The sequence below is a fragment of the Cladophialophora bantiana genome, assembly GCF_000835475.1.
Source record: "Cladophialophora bantiana CBS 173.52 unplaced genomic scaffold supercont1.5, whole genome shotgun sequence".
NCBI classification, from domain to species: Eukaryota; Fungi; Ascomycota; class Eurotiomycetes; order Chaetothyriales; family Herpotrichiellaceae; genus Cladophialophora; species Cladophialophora bantiana.
Window position 1 is genome coordinate 729,435 of NW_015971579.1, and position 14,686 is coordinate 744,120.

The 14,686-nt window shown below is 53.2% G+C and overlaps 4 protein-coding genes across 4 annotated transcripts; 2 read left to right on the forward strand and 2 right to left on the reverse strand.

Annotated features, from left to right (window-relative positions):
- Positions 1-371: 371 nt before the first annotated feature.
- Z519_03856 (uncharacterized protein) lies at positions 372-7,067 on the forward strand (the record flags this gene model as incomplete). Its single annotated transcript, XM_016761603.1, has 1 exon — positions 372-7,067. One exon carries the CDS (start codon positions 372-374, stop codon positions 7,065-7,067), a length of 6,696 nt encoding a protein of 2,231 aa, XP_016621941.1.
- A 1,108-nt stretch (positions 7,068-8,175) lies between these two features.
- On the forward strand, positions 8,176-10,218 carry Z519_03857 (uncharacterized protein; the record flags this gene model as incomplete). Its single annotated transcript, XM_016761604.1, has 1 exon — positions 8,176-10,218. The coding sequence occupies one exon, from the start codon at positions 8,176-8,178 to the stop codon at positions 10,216-10,218; it is 2,043 nt and encodes a 680-aa protein (XP_016621942.1).
- A 634-nt stretch (positions 10,219-10,852) lies between these two features.
- Positions 10,853-13,247, reverse strand: Z519_03858 (phenylalanine ammonia-lyase; the record flags this gene model as incomplete). The annotated part of the gene is made up of 3 exons (XM_016761605.1): positions 10,853-12,846; positions 12,885-13,015; positions 13,075-13,247. 3 exons carry the CDS (start codon positions 13,245-13,247, stop codon positions 10,853-10,855), a joined length of 2,298 nt encoding a protein of 765 aa, XP_016621943.1.
- Positions 13,248-14,351: 1,104 nt separating this feature from the next.
- Z519_03859 (uncharacterized protein) lies at positions 14,352-14,678 on the reverse strand (the record flags this gene model as incomplete). The annotated part of the gene is made up of 1 exon (XM_016761606.1): positions 14,352-14,678. The coding sequence occupies one exon, from the start codon at positions 14,676-14,678 to the stop codon at positions 14,352-14,354; it is 327 nt and encodes a 108-aa protein (XP_016621944.1).
- Between the last annotated feature and the right edge of the window lie 8 nt (positions 14,679-14,686).

The following is a 14,686-nucleotide window of genomic DNA, read 5'->3' on the forward strand; positions in this document are numbered from 1 at the left end:
GACTGCCAACAGAGCTATTAGAGGTATTAGAGGCACTTGGGCGGGTGCTCAGCGGGCCCTTAGGCAACATTAGGCAGCTCAAGTTTGCCCGCGATTCCCACTGTAGCGTGTCGCGTCACTGTCACTAATGAGCAGCGTTTCTCAATTCCCCGGCTGATTTCCCAATCTCGATTCTCATCATGCTCTCTAATTTTGACACCTCGACACTCAACCCGACTTGTTCATTTTCACCATCCTGTCCTGTTTTCCATGGCGTTGTGCGTGATTTCCAGTCCCTGCTGTTCTGCCATTGTCCACCTGAAGACCCTGGGACTTGATTGCTCTTCCTCCGCCCTGCCACGACAAACCTCAACCTGCCACGACCTCCGTTCATGAACCTCGACAAGCTCAGCCATTTCGAGACTTCTCCTTCTGGCAGTCACCGCATAGGCCTCTACCCTTTCCGAGACTCTGAGTCGTCACTGCATCCACTGAAAGCTCATAGTCTTTCGTCCACTCCTTCAGAACACGACTGGGTCTCTCCTTTTACCCTCCCCCCGTTACCGACCCTACGGCGCGACCGCGATCCGTTAGAGTACCGCCAATCGCCAGACAATCTTCGGCATCGAGACGGGAGTGGTGCCTACTACGCCGCTGCTTGGGGTTCACCGTATGCTACTCCAAGTCCTCGAAGAACGCCTCAGCCTTTCGACTCCGCAAATCAGCGCCTGAATATTGAGGCAGTAGCCCCTTTCGCGTGCTCAATTGGCCGATCCACCATTACCTCCGCCCCCGGTGACGACATCGACAGCCTCGAGTCGCACATTCGAAACCGTCTGTACAGGAAAACTCGTCTAGGTTCGAGAAAAGAGCTACGAAATCCTCGATCCGAAAGACCCAATTGGCTGAGTGACTCTGAAGACAGCGGATCCGAGACAGGTGTGGAAGAGGGGGACAACACGCCAACCCGCATTGCATACCTCGACAGCTGGGGAGCATCGCCTGTTGCGACCGTGAAGAACCGCTCCCCCGTAAGACACAGAAGCAGCGAAAGCCTTGCTACCATTACCCCGGATACGTTCCATGATTCCGGAAGGCTGTCAATAGCGCCAGAACGCATTCGCATGCGGCTTTCGCCGTCTGGGCAGCACAGCATGGCTGAGCACAATTCCGAGAACGTCCAGGCAGCGGAAAAGCCGCTCCCAGTTTTACCTCGCCAAACATCCCAACTGGAGGATGACGAGAAGGCTCCCGAGAGCCCAACCTCAGCAGTTCGCCCACGGCCCACGTCGATGCAATCATATCAACGCCCTAAGAAAAAAGTCATCTGGAAAGGCAAGACCTGTATTATAGCCTTGCCACTTACAGATCGGGAAGCTGCCGGGCTCCCTCCTCTGCTCACGCCGCAACAGGTCAAGGAACGAATAGATGGATGGATTGCGGCCGGGTATTCGGTGGATGGCTTTGGGCCGACTGATATGAATGCTGGGGCTTCGGGAGAGAGCAGTGGCCAGAGCCGTCCCGTGTACCCTGACACTTCAGAGATACACGCAGAGCGCAAGTTACGGGAGTTTCAAGTCCACATACCCAATCAGGCAGAATGGGAATCATGGGTCAACTACCTCAAGGAGGAGAAACTTCGCGCGTTGGGGGTCAGTCCAAGTAACTCTGAAGCTGCGCCATCGACGCGATCGCCCTTCTCTCCCGCATTGAGCCGCATCTCATCCGGGTATCCAGCACTTGCGACGTCGCCACCCGTTGCCCCTTCTTCATCAGCAAGCAACTCCCTTAGAGCTGCAAGCAATCCTTTCTCGCCATCGATAATGTCGTCTGCTGGGATTAGTCCTCAGCCTGGATCTCTCGCGACTTCGCAGTTTAACGGACCGCCGAAGAACTTGCACGGATACAAGCCCTCGATTGCACAATCGAATTTTCATGGACGAATCCCATCCCCACTGGAAGCCACCCTATCTCATTCTAACTCTTTCGGCAACGGCGCACGACCAAATATTCAACGCCTCTCCTCCCGACAAAACAGCTTCTCCCCAAATTATCCGTTACTTCTTCCAAATATGGGAGAAGTTTTGTCCCAACAACAGGCCATGCATATGCGCAAGGCAACTGTAAACTTTGCCAGCGAGCAAGGGCGTCCAAATCAGATGCAACAGAGAGGATATTTACCCTTTCCGCAGAATGCCAATCAACCTTCGCCGAGCCCTACTCTGCCACAGCGAATGGAGAGTCTGGTGCACACACCCCAATATAGCGATTCCTCTCGGACGCCCATTGAAATCGCACATCCTACTCCAAAGAGCCACCGGCATAACCTTAGCATAGCCCTGCAAAGGGAGATTGATGAAGCTGAAGCAGCTTTGCACGAGAAAGGAGACGGCCTGCATCCTGAAGTCGCAGACCATAACGACTTGTCTTCAAGAAAGGACTCGGTTCTGGACGAATCTGTGAACGAAGAGCCTCCAATCCTGAGACGGCCTGAGACGATAACAACAACAGATGAGAAATCAGAAATTGAGACAAATCCAAGCATAGCCGCCACACCCATGTTGATGGACGACAAGAACCCATTCGTGAACTGGCAAGCACTGAGCGATGCGGCGAAAGCAGAACCTAAGCCCGCTCCTGAGGCTCCCCCGACCGTTTCCAAATTCAACGTGGAGGCCAAAGAATTCGATCCGCGAGCGGGCTTCTCGAGCTCCAATTTCTCATTTGCTGGACCCAGTTCCATACCGTTCGGCCTGCAACCACCGAAGCCAGCGCCACCTGTCGAGAGGGCTGCAGCGAAGAACCGATTTTCCTTATCGCATCTTAACGCCGACGCCCCTGCCTTCACTCCGTCATTCATGGCGCAACCGATACCGAAAGTCACCCCGTTCGCGTTCAGCTCTGCAACATTCAATGTAGAAGCTCCAGTGTTTAACCCTTCTCAGTCACCTGGTGCCAATTTCAAAGATAGTGTGTCCGTCGCCAGTGAAGGACCACCTGACAATTCGAACAGCATATTTGGCAGTGTTGTTATAGATCCGGGCTCCAAGGCCGTAAGAAGAACGAGCAAAGGAGCACCAATTGTTGGTCCGAAGTCGAAGGACGTTCAAGAGGAGGATACGAATTTGATAGATGATAAAGGTCGACCAATGGGTCCTATAGACCGACAAAAAAGAGCACGAAAGAATGACAGTGACGGCGGTCAAAGTCCCGTCTTTGCAGATTCGACGCTGTTCCACCACAGAAGGATTCTCTCGGAGATAGTGGATGATGTCGATGTGAATGGGCCTAACCCAAACAGTTCGAAGAAACATTTCGACGGTTGGGCTTACATACCTGCAGACGATATGCAGCCGACCGACAACGCGGAGGTGACCAACGCCCATGAAGGGAACGATGATGCTGGCGGACCAGATTCGGGCTTTACTTTCTCGAATCAGAGCGACGCCGCTATCTTCAGCGAAGTTCGACCACCTCTTGAGGGCGATCACTTGAAGTCTGAGCAGACGATCGAGCCAGACTCTTCAGACAACCTGAAGGAGGTAGAAACTCCAGTGAAACCGACAGCTCTGCCAGACGAACCCAGTCGAAAGCCGAAGTCTTCTCTTTCGGCACTAGCTAAGCCTTTCGAGTTCAACCCAAGACTCTCGAGGTCGTTAGCCTCCTCATCATTTGCTATGCCAGAGAAATCTCAAGGGCTAGAAGATTCTAAATATGCAGACACATCAAGTCCGCCGTCTGAGCTTAAGGCTGCTCTTTCTTCACCACCCACAGATCTACCACATTACGTAGAAAAGGACCACGGATCAGTCAACGACTTAGATGATACTGTCGAAGTCTTCGAAGAGAAGAGTACCGAGGACGAGGCTGTCGAGGTCATTGAAGAGAAATCCACCAGCAACGAACCTGAACCGCCTCGACAGCGAAAATGTATATTGAAACCAACGGAGATTGATACAGAACCTGACGCAGGACCAGACCGGTTTGACCTGCCGGGAACCTCATTGCGACGCGAAGATCAACCTGTGCCATCCTTTGAAGAAATCGATGCTGTTATGAAACACCTTGAAGTCCATCCGGAGCTTGGTGTAGAGCGCAATGATACACCCGTTCAGTCTACGCCACTTGTTGACATGCACATGGGAGGCCACTTCCGAAGCGACGCTCCAAGCCCGAGCCCTGCCAGGCCCCATGACGCCAAAGCTGCTCAGAGCGACACCTCATATCCACCGTCGTACGGATTGGGCATTGGCGTGCACAACCTGAATTCGGGCAGAGACGATGTCAGCGACTGGGGTGACGCGTTACCCGCCCCAGAGGCGGCTAAACTTCAGCTTCGTTCGCAATTCTTTGACGGTCACGTTAATGACTTGGTGGATGGGCTGCTTGAGAACCGTCTTGGACCTCTTGAGCGCACGTTGCAGACCATTCAACACTCCCTGGCATTGATGGCTACGCAGCAGAACCTAAAGAATGATCGCCGGAGTATGTCAGCCGGCCAAAAGGATTCGGACGCTGATGATGAGGATGAGTACGATGCCTTTGAAGGTTTCTCATCTTACAGAACCCGGTCGCCGAAGGCTAAAAGAGGCGAGCGGAAACAAGACCTGATCCGTGCAGCTGTTGCCGAAGCATTAGTTGCACATCAACCACCTCCCCCGCCACAGCCTTCGATCGATTTGACAGAGTTCAACGCCGTCCTGCAGGAGATGAGAGAATTGGCTAAGCAACACGGCTCTCAGAACACTCAAAACGAACTGAAGACAATCATGGAAGATGTCATTTCTCATCATCCCAGACTCCGAGGTTCAAGAGTGCAGCAGGAACATGAAAACGTTGAGACGAAATACAAACCCCAGATTGATGGCCTTGAGACGATGCTGAAAATCTCTCAGGAGCACGCTGCCGAGGAAGCTCGCCTCAGACGGACGGCGGAAGAGGAAATCAATGAGCTGAAATTACGCCTACGCATTGCCGAGGAGGAGGCCGCACAGTTCCGAGAATCCTCTGAAGAAGCTCAGCACACATTGGAGGCCTTCGTCGAGGAGAAGGACTCATATAAACATCTTGAACGTGAGCTGGAAGGCATGACTCTCAAGAATACAGCCCTCGAACATACGCTTGAAGAATATCGTGTCTCAAGTGATCAGTGGCGAGAAGACATCCGCACGGAACGTGCCAGTAACAAAGAGCTTAAGCGCACCTTGCAAGAACTTCATCAACAACTTGTAGACCAGACACAGTCTCGACAAAATCTTCGAACCAAAGTTGAGCGTCTGCAGTCGCAAATCACGCAGGTTGTGCAAGACCTGCACGCTGAACAGGAAGATTGGCGAAACAAGGAACACAATCTGCAGAGTAAACTCGCCGTCCTTCAAGATGCGCTTGAGCAAGAGCGCCGGCACCGTGAGAAGGCGGAACTGGAATTGGACACCCTAGACAAGGAACACAAGGCTAATCTCCACTTCAAGACCGTTCTGGACCAGGCTCAATTGGATGTCTCACGACTTAACGAGTTAGTTGCGTCACTCCAGGAAGAAAACAGGGCTCTGGATAACAAAGCTTTCAACCTCGGTCGAGAATTGGATTATGTTAAGAACAGCAAGGATGCAGAGGTTGCGACATCCACGGCCAAGTTACAGGCCGAACTGGAAAGTGCTTTGACTAAACTCCAAAGCATCCAGGCTGATTCCAACGCTCAAATTTCACGCCTACAAGGCCGTCTAGATCATGCAGAATTAGATCTCGAAGAACAAAAGGCAAGGCATGACGCACTCCTTGCCGAAACTATTGAAGCACACAAAGAGGCTCTTCGAGAAGCTACTGAGAAGAAAGAAACTGCACTGGAGGACCAACATCAAGTTCATGAGAAAAAGCTTAACGAACTACGCGACCGCCACACAAGGGAGCTGCACAATTCGTTCGACACCCGAACGAGACTGGAGCATCAGTTCAAGGAGCGGCTCGGCTTGAGCGAGGACAAAGTGAAGCACCTTGAAAGTAAGGTTGCGGATCTAGAGGAGAGGTTGGAGATCACGAAATCTGCTGCAAGAGCAGCCGTGGAAGCTGCGACTGCCAAAGGGGCAAACCTGCCCACTCCAGCCCCTTCAGTTGTGGCATCGCCACCACAGCGTGCGGCAACTGCTTCTATGTCGTTCGTCAAGGGATCGGATGTGCCCGAGAGGATCTCCCCGCAAGCCCTTCGGGAGTCAATCATGGTATTGCAAGATCAACTGCAGAATCGCGAGCAGAAGATAGAACAACTGGAGTCTGAGCTTGCCGCTGCGGATAAGGATGCTCCCAACAAGCTCAAGGAGCGTGACACCGAAATCAGTTGGCTTCGTGAACTGTTGAGTGTAAGGATCGATGACCTCGAGGACATTATCAATGCTGTTTCTAAAGCCGACTTCGATCGAGACACTGTTAGAGACGCCGCGATTAGGCTCAAGGCGAACCTGCAAATGGAACAGCAATTGAAAGAGCGGGGTACAGGAGGCGGGTTGACCAGTTCCTTCCCGTCAATTTCGAGCCTATCAAGCTATGCTCAATCACCCCGTGCGCTTCCAATGGCGGCCGCTGCTGCTTGGGGAAATTGGCGAAGAGCTCGTGAGAGCTCAATTGGTGCCATATCCGAGCTGGCCACAAATTTAGGAAGTCAGACACCTTCCAAATCTACCATCGGTAGTCCTGCAAGCTTCTTGTCTGGAATCATTACACCGCCAGGTACCAGTCAAAAGACGCCAGGCTCGAGTGAAACAGTGATCCCACCACCGCCAAGCATGAGAAACACAGCCGCAGTCCAGGTGCAAGCTCGCAAACCCGGCGGACCAGAAGCTCGGCCATTGAGGGCATACAGTTCGCAGCCCCGAACACTGTCAAATAGGCAGGCAGATAAGCGCCCTGAGAGTTTGCAGTTAGGATCCAACTCTTCGCCAACTTCACAGCTGAAGATTGATCCACCGCAGACTCCAGTTCAAGCCAGGGATGACGCGAACCTAGATCTTATGGAAGATGTGGATGATGATGCCTCACCGCTGGAAGGGAAGACTGTCGAGCATCTTGAGGAGGCAGAGCCGCTCGCTGAATGAAGATTTCGTGCACAGAGTTCTTGATACGGGGGAGACGATGTGCATTGGTCATGCCAAAACAACTCATCCCCCTTCTTTTTCGATCATTTGGTTTCCCTGGCGATTGTTGATATTATGCGCCTTGCATGGACATGTGTGCGCATGGATCTCACGCGTGGTGCCAACAAATGGAGGAAGTACAGGTTGAAAAACACAGATTGTTTGAAACGAGAACGAAATGCTGAGCGTTGGTATGAGACCATGGCAATTTCTCCTACACGTTCATCCTGCTCACTCATTTTCTGCCTCTCGCCGTGGCGACTGGATTTTGTATAAGAGGAAGAACAATATACCCCCTTCTCTGTTGTGAGCGTCTTTTTGCTACGATATCTCTCTTTTGTTTAGTACTCGGGACGGTCACTTGTGGATAGAATGTTGTCGTATTTACACATAGCATAGCGATCTCGTACATAATATTTTGACACTGAAATATGGCCGGAAAACGCCATTCAATACATTGAGGATGAGTTCCATCGCTGACCGTTGCTCGGAGACCTCGAAATATTGCAGGGACAATTGCCCGCGACGTTTGAAGATATCCTGCGAGAAGGGCGAGCACCATGGATATAGCGAGTCTGCAAGTCCCCACGTGTGCAGCCTCGCAGCCTCGCAGCCTCGTGTGGGGGATGCATTTCGAATATCTGGGGTAGGCCATCAGTATTCTCTTCCTCCACCTCTAAAAGTCGAAGCCTACAGGCAGACAAGATACAGAGTACTGGCTTCCTTCTCTAGGCATTCCCAACTTATCTCTAGGACACAACAGACTGAATCTCTACCAGAATCATTCCGTGGGTATTCGGAGGGACTTCCCCTCGTGTTGTGGCTCTCCCACAGTCGTCATGGTTGTTTTCTTGCCACGAAAAGCTAGTGCCTTATCGACTACGAATCATACACAGTGTGTTTTTAGATGAACTGTGAGCTTCTAGTACCGTTGTACGAGGTATACATCTCCAGACCAACTTCAAAGAAAGCCAACTATCTCTACAACTGGCATACCTGTTGTTATCTCACAAAGCCGCTTGCGAACCAAACAAATATCCAGCCGAGGACTTAACAACCCGTTGTCATGATGGGTACCCGTTTTACGACAGCCATTCTATTGACGGCGATTAATTTCATCACTCCCATATGTACAACCTGCTCGTCTCAATCCCCAGCTTTCCCACCACCGAGTTATTCCGGGTCTCATCCCGAGCTCTTCGAAACATTTGAGCAAATTGAAGAGTCTCTGGCATCTCTGTTTGCCAACCGCTCTGATCTCAACACGTCATCCTACTCAGTCGAGGTTACTTCCCCTCACTCAACACTGTGGTCTGCGTTCCACACGGCCGTCGAGAAAGACCCGGAGAGGCCAGGAGCCGAGCAGGTCGACGGAAGCAGTGTCTACCGCATCGCGAGTATCACCAAGGTGTACACAGTCTTGGGGATATTGCAACAACATGCTGCTGGAAATCTGAGCCTCGATGACACTGTGGATGAGTACATTACAGTTCTGAAGACTCTTCGGTACCGAAGCGGCGGGACTCATAATATTCCATGGGGAGATATTACCTTGAGGTCGTTGGCGAGTCAGCTCTCGGGAATCCCGCGCGATTGGGCGCAGGGCGATCTCATCACAGCTCTCCCAGACCCCAGTGTCGTCGGACTGCCTCCACTGCCTCCATCTGCTCCAGAACGGTCGGACCTCCCAAAGTGTGACGAGTACGGCAAGTACATGCCGTGCAAGGCGAGGGATCTTCTGGACTATCTCCTCGACAAACCGCCCGTGTTCACGCCGAACCAGAAGTCCACATACTCAAATATCGCCTTTGAATTATTGGGACTCGTCCTTGCCAACGTCACGGGGGAAAACTATGAGGATTATATCGAGTCCTCCATCCTCCGCCCTCTAAACATGACATCAACCTCGTTCCAAAAACCGTCGGATTCCGTCGCCGTCCTCCCCAAGGGCAATGCCTGGTACTGGGACGTCGATGAAGGCGTGCAGAACCCCACGGGCGGGCTATATTGCCCTGCGAGCGACATGTCAGTGTTCCTGCGCCACCTCCTGAAAACGTACAGCAACATCGCCAATGCCAAGGTCAATTGGCTGCTGCCCGTCTCTTTCACGCCCGGTTGGAAGTCATTTTACGGCATGCCGTGGGAAATCTACCGCACAGACCGCATCCTCGGGAGCAGCTCGGGGCGAACAGTGAGCTTCTTCACCAAGGGCGGCGGACTACCGGGCTATCGCACGTTGATTCTGCTCGTGCCAGAGTACGACCTGGGAATCACCATCTTCACCGCGGGCGAGGAAACTTTTATCGACCAGGTCATGGACATCGTGACCACTTCTTTGATACGCGGCGCCGACGTCCTGGCGGCACGGCAGGTAGCACACAAATACACGGGCACGTTCCTCGCCGCCGGACCTGGACCTGGCAGCAGGGCCATCAACTCGTCGCTCCAGCTGTCTTATTCCGACACACACGGCCTGGAGGTCACAAAGTGGATCTCCAACGGCACGGACATGCTCTCGGCCATCCCTTCGCAATTCCATTTCCCTAAGGACCGCCGATTCCACGCTCAACTCATCCCCACGGCGCTCTATCGGGATCCCGAACGCAAACGCGGCGAACTGTGGAGGATCACGTTTACTTTTGATCGCTTGGGCGGTGATGTTGATGATTACGATTATGGTGACGACAACGACAGCGATACAATCCTCGATCGTGGGCCGTCGAGATCCGGCTCGAGCTCAAGCTCTGCTCCTGGGGTGTGGGCGGATTTCTGCGTGTCTGACGTGGACACGATGATGTATGCGGGAAAGCCATTGAGCGAGATCGTGTTTTGGGACCCAGATATTACTACGGGACCAGATGACGAGGGGGGTACGGAGGAGGAGACGCTGGGCGCGAGGTATGGCATGGTAGAAATGACTGCTTTTCGGATCAATATGACCCGTCGCCACAGCGTCGGCGGCAGCGTCGTCGGCGGTGATTGTTGCGGTGAGGGTGGTGTTGGTGGTAGCGGGAGCGTGAGTGAGAAGAACGTGCTTCATCATGGCCGTGACCGTGATCATGATCACGAGAAGCTGCTCGTTCAAGACAAGACAAGGACAAGACAAGCGTAGAGCCAGTCCGTGAGAAGGAAGACTTGAGCCGAAAAGACCCGAGTTGAGAAGATCTGGGCTGAAACCTGATTTGAATTGACCCATTACCTGCACTGAGCTGATGGTATACCAGAAGAAGACATGACGAACCTTCGACAACTTCTGCAGGACATCGAGACATAGACCACATATACCCATACCCATACCCATACCCATAACGGCAAAGACGATGATCATCGGGACGGGGGATGGAGTACGAGATGTCGACGGGTAGGGAAGGGACAGAAAGGGGGAAATCAGGCCACAAAAACGAAACAAGACGAGGCGAGGCTATGCATGACAACAGTTTGTGTCTCTCTCTGTCTGTCTATTTTTGGTGATTGAGCCCTTTGAAAACAACAGGGGGCTCACAGGCCAGCTCTTCTTGTTTAAATGTCTAAACCGCTCTGTTTCGTTCTGTCGTCCTGTTTGTCCTGGTTGGGCACGGCCGCGCTTTGTTGAGCTCTGAACTCTGAACTCTGAATACCACGAACCTCCAAACGCCACTAACAAACACACTCTCCTCTCTCACGCACCAGACACTGCATAACCACACTCTGCAGAAGTAACTGAGTCGGTGGGCAAACGCAGAACTCGACCTCGACTGACTCTGATCCTACTTCCCTGTCGGCAAGTCCACTCTCGATCCGTCCACGGCGGTCTCGGTGGCCGTGGTGGTGGCGGTGCTGGTGACGGCGGCCTTCTGAGTGGCTTTCAACACGGCACTGTACAACCTCCCGTCCCTCAGCGCCGCATAGATGACCGAGATCCACGACCCAATCGTCTTGACAGGCCGCTCGTTCAACACGTGCGACAGGACAGGATCTTCGACCTGGCCGCGGTAGAATGGCACGCCCAGCTCCTCGCGCACGAAGCGATAGAGGACTTTCGTACCTTTGCCGAGGTACTCGGGCGTTGTGGGATGGTCGAAGAAGCTGGCGCGGTGGAGCAGGAATGAATTGTACGTGATCTTCTGCAGAGTCTTGACCCAGGCCTTGTGCTCTCGTGCGAATCGCTCAGGGTGAGATCCGTGGTGGGGGAGTGGTAATTGATCAAGAACGTTCAAGATTGGTTCGACCGTGGCCTTTGCGACCTTCTCGCATCGATCCACCGCGTCACTGTTGGCGGTCGCGTACCAAGTCTTACGGATCGCTGCCCATATCTCGCCCGTCAACAGCTGCACCCCGTCGTTTCCTGCCCAGCTTTCAAATGTCTGAACGATGGTTGCTTGGGCAATGTCTTTGAACTGCGCCAGGAATGTCGTGTGCATGGTGCGAAGATCGACGCCCTGGAGCCCGACCCAGATTGCTGAAGCTGACATCAGCTGGACAATCTCCACGCTCTGCATCGCGTAACGGGCCGACACTAAGGCGAGAGAGTTGATGCCCTGATTGTGCATCTCCGCCGACTGCACGTGAGAACTGACCGGGTTGGCCAAGAATGCCAGCTCTGACTGATATGCCGCCATGTTGATGTCGACGCCCTTGGCGCAGAAGGAGAGACTGGGGTCATCCGGGGCGAGGTTTGGTGGCAGCCCGTTGTTGAAGGCTGGATTGACCAGCTCGCTCGTCTGGGCGAACAGCATCTTGCCGATCATCTGCAGGCAAAGCCTAATCCTCTCGGCGACCATTGTCACCGTCGTGGCCTGGAAATTGCCTCCGCAGTGAATCTCGTGGGCCTTGAGATCGACAATCGGGTTGTCGGTCGTCGAGTTTAGCTCGACCTTCAATTGCTCGCATGCGTGAAGCAAATCTTCCAGCAGAGGGCCAACCCACTGGGAGGAGGTTCTTGTGGAGTATCGATCCTGCACGATGCCTTCCTTGTACCGATTTGCATGGTCGAGCCCTTCGACGAGCTTGGAGCCCTCGAAGAAAGAGCGTTGATTCTGTGAGACTTCAATCTGACCTGGATGAGGGCGGATTTCTGCAATGTACGGATGAGTCCATTCGACGTTTCCAGCCAGAGCTTCAGAGGAGAGGCAGGTGATGAGCTGTGAGAGAACCGCAAGGTGGTTCGCCTCATACATGGCAAGGCACGCGACGGCGGCAGAGGGCGCGGTGCCGTTGACCAGAGCCAGCCCTTCCTTTGGCCCAAGGACGACGGGTGAATATTCAATGCTTCTACCATTGACCAGTTGCTTCCCATGCTTTGCCTCTTCCACGTTGAGCCGCTGGATTTCTTTGAACGCCTCGCGAGCGTTTACCACCTTGGAGTCCTTACCTTTGCCGGTGCGGACGAAGGTGTCAGGATTTCCTTGCAGGGCTCCAGCAATGTATGAGAGTGGCATGAGGTCACCAGACGCGGAAATCGAGCCTCTCAAGGGAACAATGGGCGTCATGTCTCTCCGGACAAATTCAACAAGAGTGTCGGCGACTTGCAGCCTGATGGCAGAGTGGCCACGAATGTTGGTGTTGCACCTTATCAGCATGGCACCTTTGACCCAGCCAGAGGGCATGGAGTGAGAAGTGGTCTCTCCTTGGCCATCGCTTCCTGCTCCAAGGTCTTGGCCGGTGAGGACGGCGGATTGTTGATGTTGGATCAAAGCTCGTTGAAGAGCCACCAGCGCGTTGGTGCGAAGGTCTGCGTTGCCTCCAAAGCCGGTGTTGATGCCTGTGACGCACAAGTCAGCCTCAGAGGTGCCGACGAACCCCAATGAACATCAGTGATTTCACCATAGAGCTTGCTTCCGCTCTCGAGATGAGCTTCCAGGATGTCCTGTCCCGCCTCGATGTTGTCCACGAGCTTGGGTGTTTTCTCAATGAACGGCTTGCAACCAAATCTGATGCATCGGGTTAGAAAAGTGCGTAGCTTCTGGGGATTGGAGAGCAATCAACCCACCTCGAAACCGCCACGACGGTGGCGATATCAAGCTCATGTCCATTTATCTCGACTTCACCTTCTCTGACCAGGGTCTGGACGCGGTCACCGAGCTCCAATGTCGCGTTCAGATGTGGCGTCGGGCCCCTTTTGCCTGCGCGAGCCCGGCCGGGAGACGGCGTGTTCACCGTCATTATGTCCGAGGGGGGGTTGACCGTGTCAGCAGTAGGAGCAGCAGATATTGAACAAGATGGCAGGGAGACCGTGTGTATTAGAGTTATGGAGAGGAAAGGCAAAAGAGCGTTTGATGCAAGCACTTCGCTTGGCGCGATGTGGTGGGTAGTGGCAGGGGGACGCTGTTGGGGCAGCCTTGCCGACCATCACCCTCGTATTGGGCCCGCTCTCTCCTTTTTTGTAGCGTTCTGTACGGAGGAGCACTGGGTACAAACATGCGATTTCGCCCATCCTCGCCATGATACAAGTACAATGGGCAAAATGGGGTACCAAAGGTACTCTCCCGTCACATTCACTTGATGTTCGCGGAATGGGAGCAGACAAAGCCACCTGCCTGTCACATTGTCATGACAATGGCATACTGTTCTTCTCACGCGGCCTGGAAGCCAGTCTGATTGAGAAGACAAACAACGGTCCACATAGGCGAGTGTTTGGACATGTCTGGTCGGACAGGTGCATGCGTATTCGTTCCGCCGCGGCCTTCCGAACACCAAAACAACGAGATTGGGCCGCTTGTTGACACGTTGCTTTCAAAGGAAAGAGGGACAAACACGCTGAGAAAGGGACAATTAGATAGGATTGCCACAAGGCTGGGGCTGGCTGTACGCCAAACACTTATACCCACCTTTGGCCCTCATGGAGGCTTTGGGCTGCTCCTTGCGATAAACCACGGTAGAATCTCCTGCTGAACCGGAAGCATTGAAGGGTTGGATCTTGGGTAGAGGTGCTTTCCTATGGATTGAACAGTAGGACAGTATTGTGTCGTACATACATGGAATCGAGATATCAGTCGCATGCCCTTCTCCGACAGCCCCCAGACTCGTGGAATATTGCAGCTCAAGCACACTTGTATATGACCTCCAGCCCAAGACCAGCATACCACCACGCTTCGTGAGCGGAGCGCAAATTTGTTTCCGTTGTCACGTTCTTTCCCCTGCCATACTTGGGTCGACCTTATGTCCGGCAACATGTATATCCTTCCTATTCGACCAGATGGATGTTATTCCAACAAGTATTGAGGCCTTCTCCCCCAAGTCCAGTGTTCCATCTCGTCAGCAAGTGTTTTATTCGACGTCGAACATCAGCCCAGAACCTTCACTCTTTGCATCTTCCTGCGTGTTGCCTCCGTCAACTTCAACAATGATCTTTCCCTGCCCTTCTTCCATCTCCTCCAATCGTCTCAGCTCCTCCTCGGTAAGTTTCTGGCGCTCGTCGAACTCCTCATCAGCCAAGTCAGATGCATCGTCCTCTTCCTCGTCAAGCTTGACATCTGGCATCTCTAGAGGGTTTTCCGTCATGGCGTGTGTTTCTTTGTTTCTCGCTACCTCGTCTGCAACGGTGTGGAAGGGATGATCTGATGTCAGTACTTTTCGTGTACAAATGTATCCCATGGCTATAT